This window comes from Daphnia pulicaria, chromosome 7 (genome assembly GCF_021234035.1).
Source record: "Daphnia pulicaria isolate SC F1-1A chromosome 7, SC_F0-13Bv2, whole genome shotgun sequence".
Taxonomy (NCBI): domain Eukaryota; kingdom Metazoa; phylum Arthropoda; class Branchiopoda; order Diplostraca; family Daphniidae; genus Daphnia; species Daphnia pulicaria.
The window spans coordinates 5,161,864-5,187,055 of record NC_060919.1 but is presented as its reverse complement, the minus strand read 5'-3'; the positions used below and the strand labels follow the sequence as shown (position 1 = coordinate 5,187,055).

At 40.7% G+C, this 25,192-nt stretch overlaps 7 protein-coding genes across 13 annotated transcripts; 2 read left to right on the top strand and 5 right to left on the bottom strand.

The window, feature by feature from the left end:
• Positions 1–554: 554 nt before the first annotated feature.
• On the bottom strand, positions 555–7,664 carry LOC124349386. Of its 2 annotated transcripts, none has more exons than XM_046799941.1 (11): positions 7,499–7,664; positions 6,208–6,405; positions 5,904–6,142; positions 4,706–5,827; positions 2,796–4,514; positions 1,940–2,157; positions 1,767–1,871; positions 1,521–1,703; positions 1,332–1,455; positions 1,132–1,263; positions 555–1,065 (listed from the first exon to the last, which is right to left on the bottom strand). In XM_046799941.1, exons 2-11 carry the CDS (start codon positions 6,362–6,364, stop codon positions 907–909), a joined length of 4,158 nt encoding a protein of 1,385 aa, XP_046655897.1. In that variant the 5' UTR covers positions 6,365–6,405; positions 7,499–7,664; the 3' UTR covers positions 555–906. The 2 variants fall into 2 exon arrangements, with proteins under 2 accessions (XP_046655897.1, XP_046655898.1); XM_046799942.1 differs by having other exon boundaries at positions 2,796–3,860; positions 7,499–7,663.
• A 2,621-nt stretch (positions 7,665–10,285) lies between these two features.
• LOC124349563 (eukaryotic peptide chain release factor GTP-binding subunit ERF3A-like) lies at positions 10,286–14,141 on the bottom strand. Of its 2 annotated transcripts, XM_046800263.1 has the most exons (12): positions 13,791–14,141; positions 13,501–13,605; positions 13,279–13,377; positions 13,069–13,206; positions 12,862–13,008; positions 12,652–12,797; positions 12,433–12,587; positions 12,223–12,369; positions 11,975–12,149; positions 11,730–11,903; positions 11,391–11,649; positions 10,286–11,323 (listed from the first exon to the last, which is right to left on the bottom strand). In XM_046800263.1, exons 1-12 carry the CDS (start codon positions 13,957–13,959, stop codon positions 11,280–11,282), a joined length of 1,758 nt encoding a protein of 585 aa, XP_046656219.1. In that variant the 5' UTR covers positions 13,960–14,141; the 3' UTR covers positions 10,286–11,279. The 2 variants fall into 2 exon arrangements, with proteins under 2 accessions (XP_046656219.1, XP_046656220.1); XM_046800264.1 differs by lacking the exon at positions 13,279–13,377.
• A 373-nt stretch (positions 14,142–14,514) lies between these two features.
• On the top strand, positions 14,515–16,129 carry LOC124350025 (rho GDP-dissociation inhibitor 2-like). The gene is made up of 5 exons (XM_046801002.1): positions 14,515–14,663; positions 14,944–15,122; positions 15,190–15,414; positions 15,478–15,505; positions 15,624–16,129. The coding sequence occupies exons 2-5, from the start codon at positions 14,945–14,947 to the stop codon at positions 15,790–15,792; spliced, it is 600 nt and encodes a 199-aa protein (XP_046656958.1). The 5' UTR covers positions 14,515–14,663; position 14,944; the 3' UTR covers positions 15,793–16,129.
• On the bottom strand, positions 16,001–17,225 carry LOC124349893 (NAD-dependent protein deacylase Sirt4-like). Of its 3 annotated transcripts, none has more exons than XM_046800821.1 (3): positions 16,879–17,036; positions 16,563–16,804; positions 16,001–16,492 (listed from the first exon to the last, which is right to left on the bottom strand). In XM_046800821.1, the coding sequence occupies exons 1-3, from the start codon at positions 16,889–16,891 to the stop codon at positions 16,166–16,168; spliced, it is 582 nt and encodes a 193-aa protein (XP_046656777.1). In that variant the 5' UTR covers positions 16,892–17,036; the 3' UTR covers positions 16,001–16,165. The 3 variants fall into 3 exon arrangements, with proteins under 3 accessions (XP_046656777.1, XP_046656778.1, XP_046656776.1); XM_046800822.1 differs by having other exon boundaries at positions 16,563–16,597; XM_046800820.1 differs by having other exon boundaries at positions 16,563–17,225.
• Positions 17,226–17,696: 471 nt separating this feature from the next.
• Positions 17,697–18,983, bottom strand: LOC124349920. The gene is made up of 4 exons (XM_046800855.1): positions 18,671–18,983; positions 18,405–18,561; positions 18,090–18,331; positions 17,697–18,025 (listed from the first exon to the last, which is right to left on the bottom strand). Exons 1-4 carry the CDS (start codon positions 18,807–18,809, stop codon positions 17,736–17,738), a joined length of 828 nt encoding a protein of 275 aa, XP_046656811.1. The 5' UTR covers positions 18,810–18,983; the 3' UTR covers positions 17,697–17,735.
• A 335-nt stretch (positions 18,984–19,318) lies between these two features.
• Positions 19,319–20,084, bottom strand: LOC124350178. Its single transcript, XM_046801224.1, has 3 exons — positions 20,009–20,084; positions 19,865–19,946; positions 19,319–19,777 (listed from the first exon to the last, which is right to left on the bottom strand). The coding sequence occupies exons 1-3, from the start codon at positions 20,036–20,038 to the stop codon at positions 19,578–19,580; spliced, it is 312 nt and encodes a 103-aa protein (XP_046657180.1). The 5' UTR covers positions 20,039–20,084; the 3' UTR covers positions 19,319–19,577.
• Positions 20,085–20,503: 419 nt separating this feature from the next.
• On the top strand, positions 20,504–23,238 carry LOC124349515 (G patch domain-containing protein 4-like). 3 transcript variants are annotated; one of them, XR_006920289.1, is made up of 5 exons: positions 20,504–20,754; positions 20,819–20,961; positions 21,087–22,864; positions 22,927–22,988; positions 23,058–23,172. XR_006920289.1 is itself a non-coding variant. In XM_046800191.1 (4 exons), the coding sequence occupies exons 2-4, from the start codon at positions 20,889–20,891 to the stop codon at positions 23,123–23,125; spliced, it is 2,043 nt and encodes a 680-aa protein (XP_046656147.1). In that variant the 5' UTR covers positions 20,504–20,744; positions 20,819–20,888; the 3' UTR covers positions 23,126–23,238. The 3 variants fall into 3 exon arrangements, 2 of the variants coding, with proteins under 2 accessions (XP_046656147.1, XP_046656146.1); XM_046800191.1 differs by having other exon boundaries at positions 20,504–20,744; positions 21,087–22,988; positions 23,058–23,238; XM_046800190.1 differs by having other exon boundaries at positions 21,087–22,988; positions 23,058–23,238.
• The last annotated feature ends 1,954 nt before the right edge of the window (positions 23,239–25,192 follow it).

Sequence of the window (25,192 nt, the reverse complement as noted above, 5' to 3'; positions counted from 1 at the left end):
AGTAAAAACTTCTGAGAAACATTTTTATGACAACTCAAACAAAATGACGACAGTGTTTTCCCATGGAATAGGCTATCTGCTTTTACCTGCTTTGAATAAATCGAAACTATACATGGGCAAACTCCAAAAAAACGATGTGAAAATATTTTCTGTAAAATGCGGATTCAACTGGATAACCTGATGTAATGCTCAATTTTATTCATGCAGGGAATTTCCCGCAGTGTACAATAATCAACGAATTTCTTGAGGGAACCATTTTTATTTCGCTCATTTCAATAGAGAACTCGTTTTCTCGGTTGATTTTCTCCAACCAAATGCATCTGGTTCCTTTGATTATAACACTCAACCGTATTTCACAATGTTACCATGCACCGTAATTCTACCATGACCATGCACAATTTTGCAGTCCCAATTTAATCACTGAGAACTACCAAAACTACTGTGCATGCTACCTTTATCAACCCTTGGTTGTGATTGCCATCACTAATCACCGTCTTATTTTATAAGCCTAATTAAATTCGCATTACCACATTGAGGGACGAATTAATCAGATATTCATTTCAAGCATCTTTTTGTGTATTTATAAGGGGCGGCTCAGCCGCTACAGAGGGGTTACACAGCCTCCAACAGCAGTGTAGCACACACAGTTTTGAGAAACATCATCAGGGGGAGCAAAAGATATGTATATAAAACACTAATATTATCGACTATCAATGTCTAAAGGTCATCTAAATGGTATAAAGTGAGAAACGGGGGTGATTCGCAAGTATATAAACAGCACTAGTCAAATTAATGATAAACTGGTGACATATTTTTGTTGTTGTTGTGTTTAAATATTTCTTAGTTTTCGTCGTCGCCGCTTATTAATAATATAAAGTTACGAGGGGTGATGAACTCACGTTAAAATTAATAGATTAGATTCTTTTGGACCCAGTCGGAGTATTCGGAAATCTTGGAGTAGACGCCGGGTGTGTCGTATTGACCACAGCCGACACCCCAGCTGACGAGGCCAGCCAAGAACCAGCTACCTTGGCTTTCACACACCAATGGGCCGCCACCATCACCCTGTTGCGCAAAAATAGCGTTGAATTAAGGCTCCCAATTAAATTGTAATCAAAGGCTATAACATACCTTGCAGGCATCTTTTCCCTCTTCACCTCCGGCGCAGAGGAATCCGGAATGCAGTTTGAAGTCGAACCCGAGTCGAGTACGGCGCAGTTTGTTCTCACATTCGACATTGCCAACTACGGGTACGTCCACTTCCTATTTTCATCAAGTAAAAAAACAAATGATTATCTCTACTCAAACTGTTGTGTAACTTTTCTCATTACCTTTAGAATGTTCTGATATTTTCCACCAGTGCCGAATGCGTCCTTACCCCAACCGGTAACCCAACAGCGGGAGCCGGTAAAGTCCTGGTATCTTGGGGGAACGCAGGCCGGAGCAATGTGTGGACTAAAGTACAAAGTCAAATTAAGTAAAACAATTAATTAAAAGTAATGAAATAGGGGGTTACATACTTGTAACCAAAGTCGACGGATCCTTCAAACTTGACGATGGCGATATCATTGTAGAGGTTGCCTGGGTAGTATTCCGGATGAATGAGGACGGAGATAACATCTTTTTCGATATGCGGATAAAATTCCGATTCGCGATTGACGTCCCACTCGCCCAAACGAACTCGCAATTCTCCGGGAGCATTTCTGTATGAGAAAATTAATATAATCAAACAATTTTGATCGAATATCTAATTTAAAAAAATATACCCTTTAATGCAATGAGCGGCAGTGAGAATGTGAGATGGTCCAATCAGAGCACCTCCACACACATAGACGTTATCGTACTGATCTTTCTTCAAAATAGCCGCTTGCCTGCGGAATTAGAAATTCAAATTTAATCATTGAACGGAAATCTAAATCACCAACAAGATAATCATTACCATGGGTATTCGCCGAATTCAGCTTCTCCGTCAGCGTAAGGCAAAGTCTTGATGCGACCGTTGATGCCTTGCGGGTTTCTACGTCCGCAAGTTCCGGGGGCAGCTCCGTTGGAGTATCGGTTAGCAGCCGGTGAGGATCGGCAGCACACTTGGGAGTAACTGCAAGTTGGGAATCCGCCGGAATAAGAGCCTCCGCCGAGTTGGCGAGCATCTCTTGCCTGGAGAGTCAACACGTCAAAGAAAATTGTTAGCAAACATTTAAAATTGATTGGAAATGAAATGGAAATATTATGTTGTTGGTAGTCGGTTGTGTCGTCAAACAGTCGTCCCTTCCGTATGATTTTAAACAGCAGCTTTCTGTAGATGAAAACTGATTTGGTGTTTAGTAGTTGAAAAAATAAAAAAATAATTCAATTTGGAGACAAGTGTCCGCATGCACGGTACAAAATCAAACAAAATGTCGAGGTTAGAAGGAGGCTCCTAGATTTTCGATTTCGCATCAAGTGAGCACACCCCATAAAAATAAACACGTTGAACTGCAGTGTGACTTTCGTATCGATGGTTTAGAAGGTGAGTTCAATCAAGAGCCACACCGCAAATTCTAAATTAATTGTTTGTTACAAAGTTAGCCACAATAAGCGAAAGATTCCTTTGAAATGTTTGATCCGAGTTATAATGCAACATTTCATTAAAAGATCCCGCCATTAAGTTTTCATTGGATGGCGTTATTTTGATGAGTTCCACGCTTTTTTAAAAACCCACATGAATAGCGTTTTTGTTTCCATTATCCAGCACCGGTTGAACATAATTTGCACGTCTCTTAGATGAGAGGCCAAAAAGGGTGGAGCCACCTTACCTCCTCCTCGACGACTTCTGGTTGGCTTGCGTCTGTTTCTGTTTCAACGAAATCTTGTTTCTGGGCGGATCGCTTCCGCTTGGAATGCTCAAACTTAACGGCTGACGAAGAAGAAGAAGAAGAAGAAGTGGAGGATGCAGCTGGAGAGGAGGACGAATCGGATTCACCCGAACGAGAATCGACAAATCGGACTCCGCTGGTTCGAGTCTTTGGCTGGCCATTGTTTGACGTGTCACGGAACGCGTAGTCGTTATTATTGTGATTGGGTGCGGCGTGTACCGTGACTGAATCGTACCCAGTTGCTGTATGCACCTGCGCCGTCGGGTAATTATCCTGCGCTTGACCCGAGTAAGACGTTTCCTTCCCTCCCGAGTTTGAATAAGGCGTCGGCCCGTAGCTGGCCACCGCTGAAGAGAAGCTGGGCACCGGGCCGCTATAGCCGTACGTGGGCGAGCCGTATACTCCCGGATGGGGTCGGTAGTTGGACGCTTTGGGTGGGAAATAAGGTGCCGGTGGAGGGACATGGTGTTGGTGGTGATAATGTTGGTGAACCTGAACCGGTTGCTCGTAAGGTACAGGGACTGGGTATGGCGCTGCCACTGGTACAGGCACTTCAACACGGACGGGGACTTCAACACGGACCGGAACGTGGACAGGTACTTCTACTCGGACTGGAACTTGGACAGGAACTTGGACGGGAACGTGTTGGATGACGGGGACTTGGACGGGAACGGGTTGCGGGACGGCGTAGGGTTGGGCGACTGGAACGGGTTGAGGCACAGCGTAAGGGACTCCGTAGGGTTGAGGGACGGCGACAGGTGTAGCAACTGGGTAGGGGACACCGTAGCCGTAGCCTTTGCCGAAAGCTTTTTTAAAACTCTTTTCATAGTGATGGGTCTTGAAAGAAGCTTCATCGGACGCCAGACCCACTCTTTGTAGTCCTTGTCCAACCTCGCCCAGGTTCAACGGGGCCTCCTCTCCGTAACGCCCATCTCGGGCCGATCTCAGCGGTCTAATGGCGTTGGCTGATGAACTGGCAAATCTGAACGGCTCCTCTGAGCCTCCCTGTTTGACAACGTCATGGTAATAATTATTGATCGACTCTGATGGGCTTTGACTGTAGTGCGACTGTCCGTAGGTCGTTTCAGCGAATCGAAAAGGCTCCGAAGAGCCGCCTTGTTTCACATTGTCAAAGTTGTAATAATTATTAGATGACACTGCTGAAACTGGACTTTGGTTATTATTGAACGTTAGTCCGGAATTGTCGTTTGTTTGCTGTTGTTGTTGTCCGTCATTGGTCAACTGCCGGAAAGGCAGCCCACCAAATCCACCCAGACCGCCGAGTCCACCTACACCCGGCCCAATTCCACCGAATCCACCTAAACCCGGCCCGCCGAATCCACCGACCCCACCTCCAGGACCAATCAGACCTTTTTCGGCTAATTTCTCAGCACTGGGAGTAATGTGAAAATTGACTAGCGGTCTGAATTTTTTACCCGACTCGCCCTTGCCCAGCTGTAGCGACACAAGCGGATTGACATTGAAAGAGCCGAAATTGACTCCGTCGCCGCCAATGGCTCCGCCGTATGGATTGACCACCGGATTGGTACCCAGCGGATTCAGCGGATAGCCACCGCCGAAAGCGCCACCCGGGAGGCCAAACGAAACACCGAACGTTGGCTCTATGAATTTTTTCAGAGCGCTCAACAGACTACCTCCCTGAATCGAGACAGAAACAGATGTGCAACTTGAAGGAGAGCTGTTTGCTTTTGAGCCAAAAAGGAGGAAAAAATTGTAAGGAGGTAAGAAAAAAAAGGATCGGGTCGATTTTGTCAATGTCGTCATCAACGCAAAAGTTGTCGAGTAAAAATTACGAAAATGTTCATTTAATAGTTGAAAAATCAACTTACGACTGCACCAACGGCACCAACAGTTCCAACAGTAGGAGGAGCACCGACAGGAACGGAACCAATCGGCCCAGGAGCAGAGCCATCAGCGGCAGGAGCGGAACCAGCAGCGTCAACGCTGATTGATTCTAAATCAGCAGGATCGGATCCGGCAGCGGGAAATTCAGCAATGGGAGCAATGGGAGAAGCTCCGCCGGAAGGAGGATTCAATGGGGATTGAATCGGATTTTGAGAAGCGGAAGAGTCGGATGAAATAGTAGTAATGGAATCGTCTCCGACGATTGTCTGTCTGTGGTGGCCGCTCTGGCGACGACGACGAGTCGATTCTTTGGTCGATCCGGAAGCCAATTGTCGTCCTTCTGCTTGTTGAACAACGACAATGTCACCTTCATCCGCAACGATGGTTGAATTCAATTTGGAGCGAGGATCAATGGCGTAGTCGGCAACGCGGCCGATAACATCGTAGGATGGACACTGGGCGGCAGGAACGCAGACACATTGGTCACGTGGAGCAAAGCTGTTGCCTCCGTTGCTGTACGGCTGGATGGGAGCTGGATTGTACGGGCGAGATGGAGCTTGGTTGTAAACGGGAGCTGGATTGCTATACGATGGCCTGGGTGGAGGATTGTAAGCCGGAGGAGCGGGATTGTATGAAGGAGGTGATTTGTAAATGGGTGGCAGAGGTGGAGGAGCGTTGTAAGGACCAGGAATGAGTTGAGGAGCACCGACGTTTGTATGATGATGGATGTGCTGGACAGGTGCGGGTGGGAGAGATGCAGGAATGGGGGGAGGAGCAAGACTTCCCAAACCACCCAGTCCGCCGAAACCGCCAAGTCCAGGAGCGCCATAAGTGTTGGGCGGAAGAAGAGATGGGGCTCCATAGCTAGGAGGAGGAGGAGCTCCGTAGCCTTTAACTTTGCCAACTTGGCCTTTTCCGTGTTGCTTGAAATGGCCGCCAGCGCCCAGACCAAGTGGAACTGCAGCAATAGGAGCCCCTGCTGGAACAATGGCCACAGGCTGGACATAGGAAACAATGTTAGGATCGATACCGATTCCACCACCATTAAAACCACCGAGGCCATTAAAGCCGCCGGGTCCGTAGGATTTACCACCAACTTTGGCGCACTAGAAAAGGAAAATGTCCGAGATTACAATCGAATGAACACACACATTTAAATACGAAAGTAAAAGAATTACACACCTCTTTGGCCAGGCCAAGTTTACAAAGCTTCTCTTTGATGTAAGTTCGAGCTTCGGTATCTTTTCCTTCTTGCAGAGCCTTCTGGATGGAAGGATCTTCATAAAAGGCCTCGTAAGTGTTGATCACTTTACCGGTTCTGGTTGAATGAATAATGGCATCGGCAGCCGTTTCAACATCGTCAATGCTGGAACTTTCCGAGTGTTCGTGATCGGCAGTGGACGGAAGTTTACCTTGCTCATCTAATTACAAAATAGTTGTTAAGATTGACAGTTTTAAAATTAATTTTGACTGGGGATTCTGTTACCAGCAACTGAGAGGTGGAGGGAACTCTCGGTGGCTGGTTGAACTGTAGGAGCCACTGTGGTAGATTGTCCCGAGGATTCCCATTTCCAGGAGCCTTCAGGATGGGCCTTAACGGCCGCCAACACAAGTAAGCAGGAGCAGAGGGTGTTGAACCTCATTGTCGGTGGCTTCGAGTAGTAAACTTTCAGTGAAATCAAACCTGATTGGATAACACAAATAAAAAGTAAAATCGATGAGTTAAGAACAAAGCAGCGTCGTTTCAAACGAGCTCGGCCGACGACTGAAGTCTGAGATGCCTGGAACTTTGTCTATAGAACCTGTTTGTCACTTAAGGAGGCGGAGCAGGAGGGTAGCCTTTTGGGTAGAGGAGAAAGCTTCAGCCGATATCGGGGAGACTGGAGAAAATGAAGACGCGGAAGGGAAAAATAAAATTTAAAATAAACGCTTTCTTTGACTAGGAGCCACTTTCACATTGAAATGACCTCTTCCCTCCTTTCTCCAATACTTTTCCCGTGTCGACTCATTAGAAATGATCTCTCTCTCTCTCTCTCTTTCAACATGGTAAAAAGCAACTTGTGACCTGGATGACCAAATGCGCTGAACCGAGAAAAAGGGGGGAGGGTGTCGGGGGCAACGCCTCTCGCTTTCACTCGACCCACTCTCTCGTTCACAGTTTGGAGAAATTTAATGTTCTTTATTTCAACAGCGCTCTGTAATAATGACGTAATGGAATAATTTCCGCACCTCTGCGTGTTGTGACAATGAATTCCGTGGAAGAAATTCGGTATTGAGGGTACGAAAAAATAATAAACTCTGATGTCTGGGTAGAACATCAGAAGAATATCGTCGACAGCGGATGAGTCAAAGAAAAGAGAAACTGAAAAATAAAAAGGATGAATGTAGGTCAAAGCTTTCCCCTTTTGTTATTTATAATGCACAGAGAGCCGAGTCTTGTAAGAGAAGATGCTCTTTGACATGCACGGGAAGTGCCTAGTCTGAATCCACCCCATCCTTTTGGTTGTAAAATGAAAGTGATTCCTTTTTGTGAGGAGAACATGATAAGAGTTCAAAGCAATGGCCGGAAGATGAGAGCCCTTCGTGCAAATTTTACGACTGGGGGTTTCTATTTACAACGGGAAACTCTGCCAACGTGAACTAGCCTAGTGATAGATTAATTAGTAGGTCGCATCCAACTAGATATTCACGTTTCTCGGGTTATTAGACGTTAATGAAACGGAGCTCAACAAGATTAATATTACAAACTACCATAAAAGAGTGAAATAAAAGCTTACTTGTTTGGTTATTAGCAGCTGGTGATGTTGAGCTCGTGTGTTGACAGCCGACGATAGACTATATACTCCTTCTGTCAAACTGGAAACCTGTTTTGGGAGGGGGGAGCGGATTGAAACTTTGACAACACCAAGATGAAATGCAGTGAGAGACTGATACTTTGAACGACGTCGAACATAGTCTTTTATACCTTAGCTGGACTAGGTAGACGAAGTAGTACCGGTAGGTAGGTAGGTAAGTAAGTATAGTCACGTGATTCCAAGAAAATGACCCCAGCAGTAGGTTGGCCTATCTCAACTCGTCATCCGACTTCACTTTCTTTTTTGTGCCTGGAGCGGCTCCGGGGATGTTTTAGTGCCGATGGGGCCGGGCCGAACGGATCGCCGGTAAAAAAAAAAAACGGAATTGAGGTGAAGCGAAAGTCCTCCTACATCGAGAGGGTGATGTTATTACAAAAGTTAACCCAACTTTGGGTTTTTCCAGAAAAAAAAACCTCCCCTCCCCCCTTCTAACATTTTTCCAAGATCCGTCTTCGTTTTTTACGTTTCATTCCGAGAAGCCTGTGGTCATGTCGAATCACCAAGAGAAAGTGATTTTGTTGAAGCGGAATCATTTTAAATCCAATCGAGGAAAGATGATGTTTCTAAGTTTAACATTCCTCAATGATATTTGAGAGGGGGATTGTTCATTTCATGAAATCGATATGTACACTGTAGACGTTATTATTTACACGAATTGATAAGCTTTCACGCGTTCGCAGTTGAACCGGAGTCGGAGAAACTGTTATCAACATTAAGTGGGAGAAAAAAAAATTCCGTTCTTACTTGTTCTTCTTTGTTTAAGGCAGAAACAAGAGGATTTGGATGACTGAGAATCCGTAGAGCCTAGCATCCGGGAGAAAGTAAGGCACTTCCTGCAGGAGCCCAGGCTTTTCTCTTGTCTACTCCAACTTACTAAAACATAGACTCTATATTCGTCGTGTCTGTGATATCGTCAACAGGATACAAATCAACATACATTAACAATCCATTCTTCTCTCAAGATAATACAGAATAGGCATCAGTGTATGTATATGGCTTGTTAGGGCTTTCACGTTTTCTTAAAAATACAGATTGCCTAGCCCATCATTCAGGCCACGCAATAATATTGATCAATCAACTGGTTTGTCATGATGAAATAACAATGAACCGTAAAAATACGAACGGGAACTAGAACAACGGTGAGAATGTAGAACACAAGAGGTACTACTCGACAACGGATATTTCATCAGCGTCCTAAAACATTGTCAAACTTAGAACAGTTTGAAATGACTCGTGAATTGCATAAAATCTGCCATTTTATTTCAACTACCTTGGTATACGCTTTCGTTTATACCAGGCTACTATTTGGTCCACGTTTTCTTTTTGAAATTATGATTCACTAACGTTTTATTAATGACATTCAAAACGTTTCAACGTGAAAATAATACAAACGGCGGTAGGTCACTGAATCCCATTAATGCAGAAAAACGGCAGTGAAAGTGGATTACGTCGCTAGGAAAACCCCGAAAAAAAAAAGAAAATTAAAAAACAAACATTTGTTTTCTTTTTTTTTGTAAGGATTGTTTCCAGTTGGTAGTGGTAAAGGATACGTTGTTCTACGGATCGTTGACTGCTTATTGCCACGTCTCTCTACACTGGGGTTTTCCGTTTTCTTTTTTTAAGGCCAAGGTTGTTCCCTGGGTGCCATTCAATCTTCTCTATACGCTCGTATGCGTTCTTTTTTCTTTTAAATACTCGTCTTAAACTTCCAGGCGCGTGTTGGGTATTTCCCAGCGCAGTCACTTTAGTCAAAACTGTGGAAGAAAGTGAAAGGGCAAAGAACCAGAATGACATCGCCGGTGCGCCTTCAGCGAAGAATGAATAATCAACCTCCGTCCCGACATTTACCCGATGGGACTTGAATGAATAAAAACCAAGCGACTATTGACACATGTAAGATGTCACGATCCAGTAAAACTTTCTCCTGTACCATTTTTCAACCAAAAGAGGAGAGGAGTATTTACTTGACGAATTAACTACATCGCAACGGATTGTTATCTTCTCTTCTTTCGGATCGATATATTTTAGTTAAAGAAACGCTTTCCATTCGTTTAGAATGGGGCTGTAGTGGTGTCATGTCATGCATGTGGTTCGCGTGCAGTGACTAATCGGTGAAAATCGACTCGCCAAAAAGTAAAACAACAACCCACCCAGTTCGTATATAAATGCAGAAAAAAAAACTGGGGGGGGAGAGAGAAACTTTTGGCCACATTAGAAAGCAAACATGTCGACTCTCTTGACGATGACTCTTAATCGTTGGCGGTTGTTTTCTCCTTTTTGGGTACAACGTCATGTGAAGATGATGTCATCAGTTATTGATTTAATATCACATGCGTGTGCTGTCAAACGGTAAAAACACCTCGATAGTATCCAGTTCGCATCACATCAAACAATGCGCCAATCTGAGGTGAAAGCCTCGGAAAGAATGTTGAAGTACGCCTTGTTTTGCAGAAGAGTGGTTTTGGAAATGAGCCAGCAGTTTCTTCGAGAGGCAATCTGCCCATCACTCTGCTGCTGAATCTCAACAAAAGAACTTGGGTTGGCGGGTCGATCATCGATAAAACTCGAACTCGAACACTGTAATGAGTTCCAGCACTTTTCTTTTATTGGTACGTCATAAACAAGATGAACTGCAATCTCACGCAAGAGTTTCTGGACTCGGGTTTTTCGTTCATCAACTTAAAAAAAAAAAAGTGTTACCGATTTAAATCCCAATTCATAGTGTATAAGAAAATAAAAATCCAACAAATGCTCAGATTTCGTTTGACACGAGCCCCTTTATATGCCGACACCAGACATATATGTTTCGGTCGATAGTCTTACACACGCACATACACGCATAACACGAAAAGTTTTGCGGTTGGAGACGGGAAGCAGAAGTGGGTGCAAGTCTCATAGATCGCGGTAGTATGAACCGCGTGAAAAATGGTAAGAGAGAAAGGGTGAGAGGAAAGAAAAGAAAAAACAGGCCATACAAGCACAAGAGGCACTTAGCGAATTTTAAATTTCGGCGAAGAAAAAAAAAAAAAAAATATTTCTTTCCCGTATGGTTTTTCTCTCTCAGAACAATCTAACCGGCCAAGTTGCTATCGAACCGTAAATGATAGAAAAAAATGCTCTTAATCTTAGTACAATGCAATGAGGAGATGTCAACAGATTTACAATGTACACATCGAATCACTTTCAAAAATTCAATAAACCGAAAGAGAGAGAAAATACAGACACCTGTCAAACAAACCGACCTGGCGAAACTGCTTGAACTAATTCATGCCTATAAATTTCGGCAGTCTCCAATTGCAACAATTGAATGGTCTTTTCTTTAGTAAAAATAAAAAGAAAAGGAAGAATATAGAGCCTATGAATTTCTTGAAAGGGGAATTGGAGAGAAAGGGCAAGAACGAAACTGAACAAAACCAAAGAAATGAACTAAACACGCGCGAATTGATTCCATGAAGGTGAAAGATCACAATCAGCGTGGTCTCCAAGAAAATGCTCGTGTAAGACATTATAGAAATTTCGTATAATAGAAGGTAAAAATGAATAATCCTGAAAAGAACAGAAAAAGTGGGTGTGTTTCCCGGAGATATCGATAAAACTTGGACACGACGCGGCCATTTGGATTCCCTTAGCAGACGGAATTTCAGTTTCTTGTGTCAGCTGGCGGTGACGGATTTTGTTGCATTTCCTACTTTGCGCGGTGACCTTATTCTATGACTTTGAGCACTTTACCAATCGCAATCGTTCGACCTGTAATGATATGAAAACATTACAAATTAAACACAAACAGGATAGTTGAAATTAAGTGTTTGCTTACCTTCGTCCCTCAAGGTGAATCGACCCATCTGAGGGAAATCCTTAAAAGGTTCCATGCAGATAACACCTGCTGCCTCCAAACGCATGATAGCAATCTGATCTTGTTTAACGAATCGCGGCCGGACTTTCGACTTTTCGTTCGTTTTCTTGTCAACAAGACAAATGAGTGCCTTCACTGAAACCTCTTCAGCTACCGTATGGATGTGACAGACAGCTGAATAGCCCGCGCAAATGATGCTCTTGTGCTCCAGAATGACGACCTAAATAACAACAACGGTAAGTTAGACAAATCAAAGCTATTGAAAAAATATGATAAATAAATAAAAGAATGATAGCATACCTGAGCGTCAAAGATACGCCCTGTTTTACAGGTGTTGGTTGGATCACAGAGGACAAAGCCGGAAGAAATGTCTTCCTCTTCTACTCCCTTAAGCTTAATTTTGACGTTCTCTCCAGGTCCAACGATAGTGACTTCGTCTTCATCAGACCACAACTGGTCAACTACCACCGGTGTCTAAATCGGTCGGGGAATACAAATAATTGAAATGTTACACAAACGAAATGATGAAGGGTTGAAGACAATACCTTATTAGGAAGGACAAGCAAAGTCTGGCCCTTCCTTGCTTCTCCAGCTTCAACTTTTCCCAACACGACCGTACCCATGTCCTTGTATTTGTCGACGATGGGCATGATGAATGGGCGATCGACAAACCTCAACAAAGGAGGCATTTCGTCGAGTAAAGGAATGAACGGTAAACCACTGAAGAATAATTGATTCCAATTATAACTTGTCCAGCACAATTACATAAAAAAGAAATTTGTATTTGACTTACCTATACCAAGGGCATGCTTTTGAGTCGACAGGCTCTTTCAGACCAGCTCCAGTGAGACCAGAGCAAGGCATAAAAGTTAGATCTTTAAGAGGATTGAATCCCAATTTCTTCAAATAGGGAAGTAATTTTTCTTTGCACTCATTGTATCTAGTAGCAAATAAGATAAGTTTAAAGAGTCACACCAAAAAATATCTCGATTGAGCCAAGTACCTCTCTTCGTCCCAATTTACTGTTGGGTCGTCCATTTTGTTGATAAGGACTACCAGGTGTTTAACACCGGCTGTTTTTGCCAACATAGCGTGTTCTCTAGTTTGACCACCTTTTTCGAAACCAGTTTCAAATTCTCCTTTACGGGCAGAAATGACCTGAAAAGAAGCAACTTATTAATTCCAGTCAAGTAAAAATATGAATACGCAATCAAGAACTTACCAAGACAGCCAGATCGGCTTGAGATGCACCGCTAATCATGTTGGGCACAAAACTCTTGTGACCAGGGGCGTCTAAAATAGTAAAGTGTTTCTTTTCCGTTTCAAATGAGGCATGACCAACCTCAACAGTTTTGCCTTTTTCTCTTTCTGGAATGGAACAAAGAAATTTAGACACAATAGTCATATGAAAATGAACAAAATAAAATCTTACCTTCAAGGTTAGTATCCAAGGCCCAAGAAAGATACCATGATTCACGATTTTTTTCTCTTGCTTCTTTCTCGTATTTTTCCAATGTTCGTTTGTCAACCATACCCGTAAGAAACATAATTTGGCCACCGATAGTCGACTTACCAGCATCTATGAATCAGAATTATCAGTTTTAACGTTATGCAAATCCTGAAGTAATAGTTGTCTTACCGACGTGACCGATGAATACAACATTGATGTGCTCTTTTTTACTCTTATTCTCGGCTGGACCCTTTACAATTTTTTTCTTGATTTTCGGTGCAGCTTCAACATCAGCAGCTCCTTCACCATCACTTTCAGCCTCAGGGTCTAATAAAAAACAATATTGTTATACATCAAGTATATTCTTGGTCACCCCTTATTGTAGTTTAACAGTGTTACCTTCAACATCTTTATCCTCATCATTGTCATGCAAAATTGCATTCCCTTCACCACCAACTCCATTTATTTCTTGTTCTGACACTTTGTTAACTTTCAGGTCTATGTATAACATTAGAAAGGGTTAAACTTCCACCAGTATAGAATATTGCAAGTATAAGTTAAAATTACACATCACCAGAAGATGTAAGTAACCAAATTAATTTAATTCAAACAGTGTCGTACCTTCTGCATGTTCTTTATCTGCTTCATCTTCCCAGCTGTCTACAGGCGGGTTGTTAGGACTGGCATCCGAGGTTGATAAAGGAGCATCCGTGGTGGGGCTGGACTCTGAATGTCAGTTAAATAATAGTTGGTTATGTCAAGTTGTGAAACACAATGTTTTTCGTTGAAATGAAACTATCCCATAACACATGAACTTTTGCCATGCCAAAATCTCAAGTTTTGCCTCCCCCCTCCCCCAACCCATTATAGGCAAGGGTTAAATTAAGGTTAAAGATTGTAATCAGTTTAACCTGCAGTATCCATAGCTGGTTTTGGAGGCAATGTCTGTGCTTCACAGGCGGTGGGTTCTGGCCTGGCCAAGAAAGTTGGCACGAAAGCTGCAGCATTGATATTGGGCACGAACGTGGGGGCATTCACATTTAGATTAAGACCGCTTAACTGCAACGACTCGTTTTCCATCTTGTTGATGTTTCACCCACGGACGTCTTTGCCCAAAAAAACTGAACTTTTTTCAAATGGAAGATGGTTGAGCTTGATGAAGGTAATTTGATTATATAGGTTTTGGAAAAACTGGAAAAAGGAGCCACGAGTCGCTTCTTGCGAGTTCTCTTTTGCAGAAGAGTTAATGCAGTAATAGCCTCGGCATTGCCAGTTCACGCCTAAAGGCATGGATTGCCTGCAGGGGCAATATTTTATTTTATTTTTCAAACAAAATTATATTAATACTTAATAAAGATATTATTAGAATAAAGAATTTTAATTACATCATTTTAGATTTTTTTTGGTTAAATACGAAATCAAGTGAACTGTGAACTTGTCCGTCGTTTTTAACGAATTATGAACGAGTATAATTGAAAAATCAACCGAACTTTAAATAACCTTAATTAATTTTAGTTTAAATGAAAAATTCTATATTTAAAAATCAGTCTGAATTAATGAATTTTACATTAAAGTACAAAATGAAACCACGTCTGGCAACGCTTCTGCCGGTTGGTCGGCCGTGCCCGTGCTGCTGCTGCCCCCTTTTCAGTTTTCAGTTCTGTGGTTTTGACTGTGGTAATACTGTTTGTACGCGGGAGAAAGATTCAGTGCCACGTTCGTTCAGGGAAGGTTTTTTGTTGCTGACCCGTCAAAAAGTACCAAGGATCCGCTGTCACATTAAGGTAGGAGTAAAATCAAGTTATTTCTCCTATATCTAATTGAATTTGCGTGCCAATCACAACATTTAAGTGCACTCTATTTCAAGCCGAGACATTTCTACAGCTAGGCAGTGTCGTTTCGTGACGTTCCTTTCCTTTATTCTTATCAGTTTCCGTTTCCTCGTCAACTATCAGTTAGGTTCGCTGTAAGCCTGTAATCCACTAGTGTAAATTGTGTTAGCATCGTTGCGAAACGCCAAACCCCTATTGCTCCATATTAAATAAGTGATCATTTGATATTTAGAATGTCATCTGCAGAGCAGCCTCATGAAGAAGAACATCACGATGAAGTGGCAAGCAGCTATGTTCCCCCACCACCGAAATCTATTGGAGAGCTGGTGGCAGCAGATCAGGAAGATGAGAGTCTAAGAAAATACAAGGAAACCCTGTTAGGAAATGCCATTGCTGAAAACATTGTTATAGGTTTCTATATAATTTCATGCACCAGCAATTTCCTAATGCTAAAATGGTTTCTGTTGAAAAATTGAAGAACCAGGAAATCCTAAAAAGGTTTTGGTGAAAAAACTAGTTCTTGTGTCAGAAGGCCAGACTGAGAAGACTTTAGACCTTTCTGGAGACCTTTCTCAACTGAAACAAACTGTGTTTACCATCAAGGAAGGTGTACAGTATCGCATTCGTATTGAATTTTTCGTTCAACACGAAATTGTTACTGGACTCAAGTACATTCAAAAGACTTACAGGAAAGGAATTCAAGGTATTTAAAGTGCAGTCTGGTTTTTAAAACTTAATTAATATCCAATGTTTTCTTTTGCAACAGTGGACAAGATGACTCACATGGTCGGAAGGTAAACAAATAAGAAAAGCCGTACCTTCCAACATTGGTTGGAAGGTATGGCTTCATTTCTTCTATTAGATTATAGGTAACTAATTCCTATCCTTGTTTGTTTTTGTTTTGTCAAACAGCTATGCCCCTAAGAAGGATCTTCAATCTTACACGACTCCGCTGGAAGATGCTCCGTCCGGATTATTATACCGTGGGCACTACACGGTCTCATCTTTATTTACCGACGACGACCAAAACGAACACCTCAAGTGGGAGTGGTCATTTGAAATCAAGAAAGATTGGAATTGAAGACAAATTAACGATGAGATGTGATTAATATGCCTTATTGTATCCTGGAAGACCCCAAATTTTCTTTTGTGAGTTGAGATTATACCTCGTTCTTTTCAAATTTCCATGTATTCTCGCACAAACCTTTCTTATTTCATTTACTGTTTCTATATTATTTCCCTTTACTCCTTCCTAGTCATCATCTATTTTCTATCGTTCGTTTTTCCAGGATCCAGTTTGAATGTTTCTTCCTTCATTTACTTCTTCCCCATAAAGTCTCATCAACATTTTTCTTTAAACATTTTTTCTTGGAGGGGCTAGAGCGCCGTTTTCAATAAATTAAAGTTGTTTCGATGAATTGTATTTTTAACTATATTTAATTAGATAGAGAATTTTATACACAAATTTTTTTAAGGACTTCACTACATTTTGCATTGAGTTTCACACTGGCAAATTTATCGCCTCTAGTGGGGCCGATGTTAACAATAGCCGAGGGAATTCCAAGCTCAGACGCTCGAACAATGAACCGATATCCAGAATACACATGTAGCGATGACCCGAGGACTAGGAGGCAGTCGCTAGATTGTAACTGTGAGAACACAAATTCTACTCTCGATTTTGGAACATTATCTCCGAAAAAAACAATGTTGGGTTTAAAGAACCCGTTGACTTCGTCACGACACTGTTGGCAATGTGGAATACGGAAGGTGTCAATTAATTCCTTGAAGCAATGAGAAACAAAAGAAAAACTTAAAAAAAGAATACAGAAATTTATTTTGTATTATTACTACCTGTGAAAGTTCAACATCAGCATCAGGTCTGATTTCTATATTTTGAACAGATAATAAAGGATTTAGTTCATTCAATGTGGATTGAAAATCATGCCTCGATATTTCATAGTTGCATTTCATACACTTAACTTCATGTGCACAGCCATGCAATTCAACAACAGCTTTGCTTCCAGCTTTGTGGTGGAGTCTATCAACATTTTGAGTTATTATGCTAGAAATTTTCCCCTGTCGTTCCCAGTCAGCTAAAATTTTATGTGAGACGTTGGGTTGAACATTTGAAAACATAGGCCAACCAACAAAATTTCTTGCCCAATACCTTTGCCTGACATGTTTGAATTTCATGAAATCTTGATGTTGGATAGGACGGTGATTGCTGCGGGCATACAGACCAACTGATTCTGAACGATAATCAGGAATCCCACTCTCAGTAGAAAGTCCCGCTCCAGTTAAAATCAAGACGTTAGTTGAGCTGTCAATAAGTACTTGCAGTTTTTCAAGCTGGCTTTCAATAACCGCTTCATGATGAGGTACAAAAGATAAGTTGGCGTACCCCCTGGTAAAATTAATGAGACAACCAAACGACCTTCTCATTGTGGCAGCGTGAAAAAACGGGAAAACCACAGTTACAGCAGACACAATCCAACACGCAAAACACAACAAAATATTAGAGTTGAACCGTTGTCAGATTTCCTAAAATTATTTAACAAATTTACGTTTTCTTTGTTTCTTTCAGTTTCTTTGTTTGAAAATTGGATTTGCAACGTCTTCCTTGTTTTGCTACTTTAGAATCTATTTCTATTCATTGCACGGGGAGAATTTTCCCGAATATTCGATTACACCAGAAATGATAAAAGTGTTAAACAAATGTTGCATAATTATTAGTTATTGAATGTATTAGCGAGTTCTCCATGAACCGTGACTAGCCGTCTTGAAATAAAAACCAAATTTACAATATTACTAATATATTCAAGAGTCACAGATCCCAATTCAAGTATATATCTATAACTCAAATAATACGTAAAGTTTGTGATCTGTAATTTCACATTAAAGCAAATGATTTAGCTTTCCTTATAATGTAAAATGGCAAATTAAACTTTAACGTTATTGAATAGTTTTGAAAAATGAAGTCCTTAAAAAAAAAAACATGGATTTATTCAATGGCTCGTTTATATTTCACTTAAATTTCAGTCGCGCTTCCCTCATAAGAGATTCCATTTGACAGCGGATATCATCAACAGCTTCTGATGGAAGTGTTTTGAGTCTCGCCGCGTAACTTAGACAGTACAAAGTTATTTCGTCAGTGGAGCTGTTTACTGGAGATATGGAAGCTGCATTGTTTCTTTGAGATTGCTGGATAGAATCACTCCATATTTTCATTGCTTCACATATTAAAGCTGAAGAGTTTCCTTCTGAAGAATTTCTTTTGAGTTTTTTGGACTTTGGAGTTCTTAATGATACTTCAACTGAACAAGAAAAATAATGTTAATTAAAAAGTTTAAAACTAAACCAACTTAGAAAGATTCCTACCCAAGTTGTTGTCTGAATGATGATCAGGGCTAGAGGCTGGGCTGGGGGAAACAAAGGATGATGTTTCACCTCCTCCATCAACACAGACTGCTGAACCAGATTGTGGAAGCTCATGATGGACATATGGATGTGAAGAAACAAACAATTTTGACTCCACCAATAGTGAGCTATCAGAATGGTGGGCACCTAGTTCAGTTTGGTGGCAGTTCTCCATCTCTCTTCTGTCAGAGGCACGAAGTCGACTAAATTGAAAGCAGTTTGTTGGAATTTGATGGGCATATTTTGTGATAAAATTTAGTTACATTGCTTCATTACTTTCTGGTTTTAATGAATTGATCAAAGTAATTGTGCATCACATGATACAATGGCCACTCATTGGCGAAACTGGGTTGATCAGACCGAATCATTTTTTTTCTTATTCTTCGAAATTTTTCTTTGGATATATCCCATCTCTTTTTAAGAAATTCTGTATCTGTAGGACAAGTAAAGCAATCTTACTGTGAGACAAACAAGTTTTACCATGCGATAAAAATAAATCCAAATGCACATCTTCACAACAAAGGTTAAATGATTCCACTCACCACTGCAGCGAATTTCATTTCCTATGTCGGCCCAGCATATTTCTCTGCTATCTGCATTTTTATAATTGGGATCGTGGTTGTCGTATATGCAAGGATATTGAAACACTAAAGTCAAAAACCGTTCATCATCAAACTCCATATTTCAAACTGTACGGAGCGAAGGTTTAAAATGATTTTATTCACAGTATTCAGTGTGAAAAATGAAAGACTATCCTTAGTTAATTTCCTACAAACGAACCCACTGTTTTTAAAACAAAAACTCAAACAAACAACACAAAAACACAAGTCAATAACTTTTTTTCAGATCCAGTCTGCTACAAAACAAAACGACGCTTCGGTACAAGCGTACTCTATCCGGAGGGCCGTGAATCTCGTCGTGAATACCATCACGAATAACGGTTAATAAGGAAATCGATGCAAAGCATTGTGTCTAACGCTACAGTAGCAAGCAAAACAACTAGTTTCTCTTCCAATTAATAATTATATTGAGATAAAAACCCATCTATTAATTCATGGATGACTTCTTTTTAATTGTGCGCAAGCGCCATCTCTGAGCAAGGAGAAGTGCAGGGGAGTGAATAATCCTGTAATCCAATCTCTTAATTTTCTTCTAGGGCCGATGTTTTTTCATTTAAAAAAAAATGCAATTAAAAGTATATTTTAACTTTAATCAATAACAATTCACAATGATAGCGGAATGATGGGCATGCATTTCAGATGCTGGGGATTCTCATTTTTAGAGATACAGCGCTGTGCATTTTACGTGAATAGTAACGAAAATGTTGTGACTCCATGACTTGAACGAAAATTTGATTTTCTTTCATAGGAGATATCATTAAATTGTGCGTCTGGGAATAGAGTACATAATATATATAAGAATATCATATGATAATATTCTTGATTACATTTAGTAGGAGCAAAAGCCAATGCCAAAAGCTATGACGTTACATATTCCTGACATACACACGACTGAATGATTGCAAAGTCCCATATACAACTTTTTGGGATAGCATCTAGATCCGACAAACCATCTAGTTACGACTTCTGTATTGGATCCGCAAAATGTTCGAGGATCCGAGCAAGGCACAGAGAAGTTACATATTGGATCTGTTAAAACAAAAACATTCTCGATTAACCAAGAACGTTATTGGAACCCGTCAATCAAGCAGTGAAAATTCGACAGCAACAACTTACATTCCAATCCAAAATTTCTTTCTTCAATTAGTGGACCACATTCAGACATTTTCGCTGCCATTAAGTAGAGTACCAATAAGAACTGTAAAAACATTTCTTATAAATTTTATTGTATACATCTTACACAAATTAGTAAAGCCAGACCATGATTGAATTCCTCATTTTTGATGACATTACCGACCCTTACGTCGCTGTTCGTGCACACACAACTAAAAAATGACAGTCTGTCACTCTTCGATGATCATATTTATACGTTTAATTCAATAAAGGCCATATACCTCACAGGAAGTTGGAACTAAAATGTCAAAATTTTCCATTATGTGGTGGACAGGAAGCAGACCTGTCAATGACATCTGTTGAAAACAACTCATTGTCTTTTTTTTTAACAACTACGGACAAATGGTTTTTCTGATTCGTCATCATCGTTATTATCTAAAGATATTGGCACATTTTTCAACCGTTTTGTCTTTTAATGTTTAAATGAAAAACGAATTGTTTCTTTAGTTCCCAAACAATTCCACACTCGAAATATGATTGTCCTTCATGTTTTTTTCCTTTTTGTATATTCCCGGTTCCTTTACGTTTCTTACGTCATCCGCTATTAGCGCTGCTTTCGTCGTCAATAGCAACGTCCACTACAGTCTTTTAGTCTGCTGGTTGTCTTCTGCGCCTCATTGAAACTGCATGGTGCGTGGTATGTAATTCAACATTACACGTGGATTCACCAACTTCATTGAACATCATTTTACGAAAAACAACTAACAACTACAGTGAAGGAAACCTTTTGACAATTGTGTGCTGGTGACATTTTAGATATAACAAATTGTCTCCTATTACGCATGCTGGTTTTGTCGTTGTATGACTAGTGAACTTCTGACAGGTGTTTCAAAGTATGCATGAATAATAGAGTTGTAAATGAATTTACATCTAATTCCTTGATTCTGTAATTTTCAGACTAGCATCTACAATTGGAAAAATCCATTGACAGTTGAGCAATTTTTGTTGTCTACTTACATATCCAAACATGGCAATGTTAGCTGAACCAAAGCGAAAGAAGAAGTGGAGTTTGAATCCTCGTGGAAAGCAGTGGTCCAATGGTAAATTTTTTATAATTTTCTTATTATTAAGTGGCATTGTTTTAGAGCTCCTATTGGAAATCTATGAGGATTGTTGAGATTTTTTGTTTAAAGAACGAAAACTAATTCTTTAAATTATGATACAGATGACACCAAAATTGGGCAGAAGCTGTTGGAGAAAATGGGGTGGGCAAAAGGCAAAGGTCTTGGTCGTGAAGAACAAGGAGATTTGGAGCCTATCAGGCTCAAGTACAAAAATGATGCTGAGGGAGTTGGCTATGAGGCCAAAGATGACCAATGGGTGGCTCACAGAGAAGAATTCAACAACATTCTTGTTGCTTTAAACGGCAACCTTACTCCTGTTGATGAATCTGAACCTGTACCAATTAAGAGCTTGGAAGTTCGCTCAAAAAGCTCAAAAACCCGTGTCCACTATCACAAGTTTACAAGAGGTAAAGATTTGAGTCGCTACAGTGCATCAGACATGGCGTGCATTCTTGGTAAACGGGCCGTCGTCGAGGTTAACCAGGAAGAAAAGGAGCCGGAGGAACCAATCGAAAGCAGTAATGGCAGCGTAGAGCATTTGCACGGAGTCACAACCATACAGAGGGGAAGTATCCAGGAATATTTTGCAACAAAAATGGCAGCTGCCAAAGAGAAACAGCTTCAGTACTTGGCCAACGGTAACGATGAGCAAAATCTCTCTCTGAATGATTCAACTACTGGTGAAAAGCGTGTTCGAATCAACGAAGACCTCAACATTGTTAAAGAATTCTGTTCAAAGGAGAAAATCTTGAAAAACGAAATAATTGTGCAGGAGGAAGCGGCAGAAGAGAGCCAAATTAAAAAGAAGAAGAAAAAGTCCAAGAAGCTTGAGGAGGAATCCATTGACGTTCCGTCGGAGCCATTGCCCATAACTGAAGAAGTACTCGAAAATCTTGAAACAAAGAAAAAGAAGAAGAAGAAAAAAGATAAGGAACAATTTGAAGAGGTAATCACCGAGCCGGTGATTGAAGCTGAACCCATCAAAATAAAAAAATCAAAGAAAAGAAAAATCGAAGAAGTTATTAGCCAATCTGAAATAACCCAAATTGGTGAAGAGGACCCAAATACGCAACCCGAATCTAAGAAGAAGAAGAAAAAGTCCAAGAAACAAGAAGAACCAGAAGCAGTTGAAGAGACTGTTGAAGTAATCGAACCCAAAGTTAAGAAATCAAAGAAGAACAAAACGTTGGAAGTCGCGATTGAAGTGGTACAAAATGAGGAGGAGCCACCCTCTAAAAAGAAGAAAAAGAAGAGCAAGAAAAATGAAGAAGAAGCTCCCACTGAGAAATATACTAAGATGGAAAACTCTTTGATAGAAAACGAACCGACTGCTGGTGAAATTATTCAGAATGGCGTCGCCGGTGACAGTGAGCAACCCCCGAAGAAAAAAAAGAAGAAGAATAAAAAAGGAGATGAAGAGGCTCCCGGGACATTTCGAAAAATAGAAGAAATCGAATTTGAATCGAAACTTGTCGAGGAAATTAAAAGTAAACCCTCCGATGAAGTCGTATCGATTCAGAACGAGGCTCAAGTGTCTAAAAAGAATAAGAAGAACAAGGCGAGCGTAGAAGAAACTCCTGAAACCAACGTCAAGGAGGACGAGCCCAGCCAAAATGCACAAGATAATTCAACTAAAGACAAAAGCAAGAAGAGGAGAGCCAGTGACGCGACTGACAAAGTTGCAGCGGTCAATGTTAAACAAGATGACGTTGGTGCTGTGCAGTCAACCGAAGAACCGACTAAAGACAAAAAAAATATTGACAAAAAAGTGTGTTCAGCAGATCAGTTGCCTCGTGAAGCGGACAAAAAACCTGATGACTCCCAACAAGAACTGGACGGATCCCGAATAAAGGACAAGTCAACAATTTCAACAGAAGAGGTAATTGAAACAGAAAATGGAGGCAACTTGAATATACTGCAAAACTTCAATCTAAATGACAGTGTTAGAGTTAGCCAGAAAATCAACCGAAGGTTAATGCAAGCCAAATTCGACCAGTTCGTAGGTAAATAAAAGTGTCTTATTTATTTTTATTATTGAGCATCGATTAATATGTAGTTATATTTTTGTATAGGATCCAACTTGTTAAGCATCGTCGGCTATGGAATAACCAAATCTGAAGATGCCCTTCGTTTTACATAGCTCGAAACTGTGTTAGAGTATAAATAAGAATGGAATTGCCTTTTCAATTTTCGGTTGCCATCACTGCTGACATAAAAATAACAAGACGAAATTGAATTATATACGAAACTTTCTTTTTCTTTTGTTGTCAATATAATTTCCTTGCCGCTTAAATCGTATTATGGCGAGGAATAGAGAAGACGACAGGAGAAAAGGGCTTATATCTGCAGTAGAGTAGAGTGTGTGTGTCTCTCTAACGAGTAGTGATCGTGTCCGGACCCCCTTCACACTTCATCACTTTCACTTCGTTTCTTTCTTTTCTCAACGCAAGACTAGTCTCTGCTCAAAGGGAAGAAACGGAAAAGGAAAGAGACAGACGGACGACTGTGATTTAATCTGAACGAAGCCATTTTCCTCGTCCACCATCCGCCTACACTATCTGGTTATTCATAGAAAATAAGATGCGTAGGTTGCTCTTTTTTTTCTAAATTCATTTTATACATATGCGCCATTATTCTGTTAGGTGCACTAGTACTTTACTATAATTACATTTTCGTTCGAAAAAATGAGATTTCCTAATCGGTAAGTGGACTAATATTGTAAATAATGAACACCAGATGGCGAAGTGGAGCATATTATGCCTTATGCAAATTTTTTGGCGCGAGAAACCTCGTGCTGAGTCGCCATCAATTTGGTTTCGTCATTTTTCAGAAGTCAGCGAGAAGGCAGGTAATCAGTGGGTGACGAATTGAAGCATATTTTTAGAATGGTGAATCGACAAATTGCTTCATATTGAGAAAAATCTGAATTCAGTGTGTCATAATGGTTGTGCAATGTGAATGGTGTGTGGACTAGCATCAATTTATCATTTTCTGACTCATTAGCAAGTCGAATTCATCTTCACGTTTCATTTATACAACCTTACTCGGGTACTCTTGAAGTGAATCAACGAATTTCATAATCCATCTAATATCTGTGAATGAACCCATTTGTTACAGTCATGGCTCTGAAACTGTTTGGCCAACTCATTGGTAGTTTAAAAGAAGGCAAACTAAAAGTGCAACAGTCTCGACTAAAACTTCAACAGCAGTGATAAACCTTCCTGAACTTTGTGAAACAGAACGAGCCAAAAGTCCAACTAACCAGAGTCCACTCCCAGAATACATTGTTTCATGCTTTGGTGACTATACTGCCCAGCAGCCACATCACAGATGATATTCCAGTGCAACTCCCTAAAACCCATTTCAAGGTAAAAACATACTCATCATTTCCTTCGTAGCAAAATTTTTCCCCCAGCACATTTCTTTGAATCTTTTCTGTGCTTGCTGTGTGTGTGTGGCCGGATGTCTCTCGTCGTAATCAAATGAGGACTGTTAAGTCGGGACGAGGAAAATTGGAGACGAGAGAAATAAGAAATAGGCCCGAAATAAAAAAAAGGAGGATAGAAAATGTAGTCTGTTACAGAAGGTCGGCGTCTGATCCAATTAGGGGGTCCCAGACCGGCACAAAAGATATCAGAAAAGAGCTAGAACTCTAGTGAGAAAGACAGCATGTATTATATCCTTTTGCCCGATGCTGTTCAGCCTCAGTTGGCATCGACAAAAAAGAAAGGCGAGCTCGCGTCGCGTCCACGTCAGAAAGAGGTTTTATATGTTACGAAAGACAGGCCCTGTTGGATGAACGTGACTGGTATTTTTCTATTCTCTTTTAATACAAATGTATACAGCAGCAGCAGCTATACTGCTGTAAATATCATTTCGCAGGGAAAATCGAAACTTGTTCAAAGAAAATGTTGTTGCAGCGAATAAAGACGAAAGGAATTAATAAAGCATGCTGCTGCTGCTGCTGGAGAGAAGATGGGAAAGTTTCAGTAGTAGATTTTTTCTTTTCATCTCTAGCAGTAGTGACCGTCCAGTATCTAGACTGGATGTTATATACCCCCGTACTATATATATATGAAGGAATCAATCCGCTAATCAGTCGAGTGTCCTCTTTCTCTGTCTCAATGACTACCTATCGCTGATTGCCCAGTCGGCGAGGTCCAATTAGTCCCGAGGCCAAGTGTTATTTCCTTCTTCTTCTTCTTCT

Bases quoted from the DNA above. Each gene is read 5' to 3' on its own strand.
- LOC124349386 (XM_046799941.1), bottom strand. From the start codon at position 6,364: ATGAGGTTCAACACCCTCTGCTCCTGCTTACTTGTGTTGGCGGCCGTT. The intron at 2,158-2,795 runs GTAAGGTGGCTC...TTGACTCTCCAG, and splicing joins CAGAAGTCGTCGAGGAGGAG to GCAAGAGATGCTCGCCAACT. The intron at 1,704-1,766 runs GTATATTTTTTT...TTTCTCATACAG, and splicing joins GCCGCTCATTGCATTAAAGG to AAATGCTCCCGGAGAATTGC.
- LOC124349563 (XM_046800263.1), bottom strand. From the start codon at position 13,959: ATGGAAAACGAGTCGTTGCAGTTAAGCGGTCTTAATCTAAATGTGAAT. The intron at 13,606-13,790 runs GTTAAACTGATT...ACTGACATTCAG, and splicing joins ACCAGCTATGGATACTGCAG to AGTCCAGCCCCACCACGGAT. The intron at 11,324-11,390 runs GTAAGCAAACAC...ATATCATTACAG, and splicing joins ATTCACCTTGAGGGACGAAG to GTCGAACGATTGCGATTGGT.
- LOC124350025 (XM_046801002.1), top strand. From the start codon at position 14,945: ATGTCATCTGCAGAGCAGCCTCATGAAGAAGAACATCACGATGAAGTG. The intron at 15,123-15,189 runs GTTTCTATATAA...GAAAAATTGAAG, and splicing joins TGCTGAAAACATTGTTATAG to AACCAGGAAATCCTAAAAAG. The intron at 15,415-15,477 runs GTATTTAAAGTG...CTTTTGCAACAG, and splicing joins TTACAGGAAAGGAATTCAAG to TGGACAAGATGACTCACATG.
- LOC124349893 (XM_046800820.1), bottom strand. From the start codon at position 17,153: ATGAGAAGGTCGTTTGGTTGTCTCATTAATTTTACCAGGGGGTACGCC. The intron at 16,493-16,562 runs GTAGTAATAATA...CATTGCTTCAAG, and splicing joins CTGATGTTGAACTTTCACAG to GAATTAATTGACACCTTCCG.
- LOC124349920 (XM_046800855.1), bottom strand. From the start codon at position 18,809: ATGGAGTTTGATGATGAACGGTTTTTGACTTTAGTGTTTCAATATCCT. The intron at 18,332-18,404 runs GTAATGAAGCAA...CTTTCAATTTAG, and splicing joins CAATTCATTAAAACCAGAAA to TCGACTTCGTGCCTCTGACA. The intron at 18,026-18,089 runs GTAGGAATCTTT...TTTCTTGTTCAG, and splicing joins TCATTCAGACAACAACTTGG to TTGAAGTATCATTAAGAACT.
- LOC124350178 (XM_046801224.1), bottom strand. From the start codon at position 20,038: ATGTCATCAAAAATGAGGAATTCAATCATG. The intron at 19,947-20,008 runs GTCTGGCTTTAC...ATGTTTTTACAG, and splicing joins AAATGAGGAATTCAATCATG to TTCTTATTGGTACTCTACTT. The intron at 19,778-19,864 runs GTAAGTTGTTGC...TTGTTTTAACAG, and splicing joins AAGAAATTTTGGATTGGAAT to ATCCAATATGTAACTTCTCT.
- LOC124349515 (XM_046800191.1), top strand. From the start codon at position 20,889: ATGGCAATGTTAGCTGAACCAAAGCGAAAGAAGAAGTGGAGTTTGAAT. The intron at 20,962-21,086 runs GTAAATTTTTTA...ATTATGATACAG, and splicing joins TGGAAAGCAGTGGTCCAATG to ATGACACCAAAATTGGGCAG. The intron at 22,989-23,057 runs GTAAATAAAAGT...ATTTTTGTATAG, and splicing joins CAAATTCGACCAGTTCGTAG to GATCCAACTTGTTAAGCATC.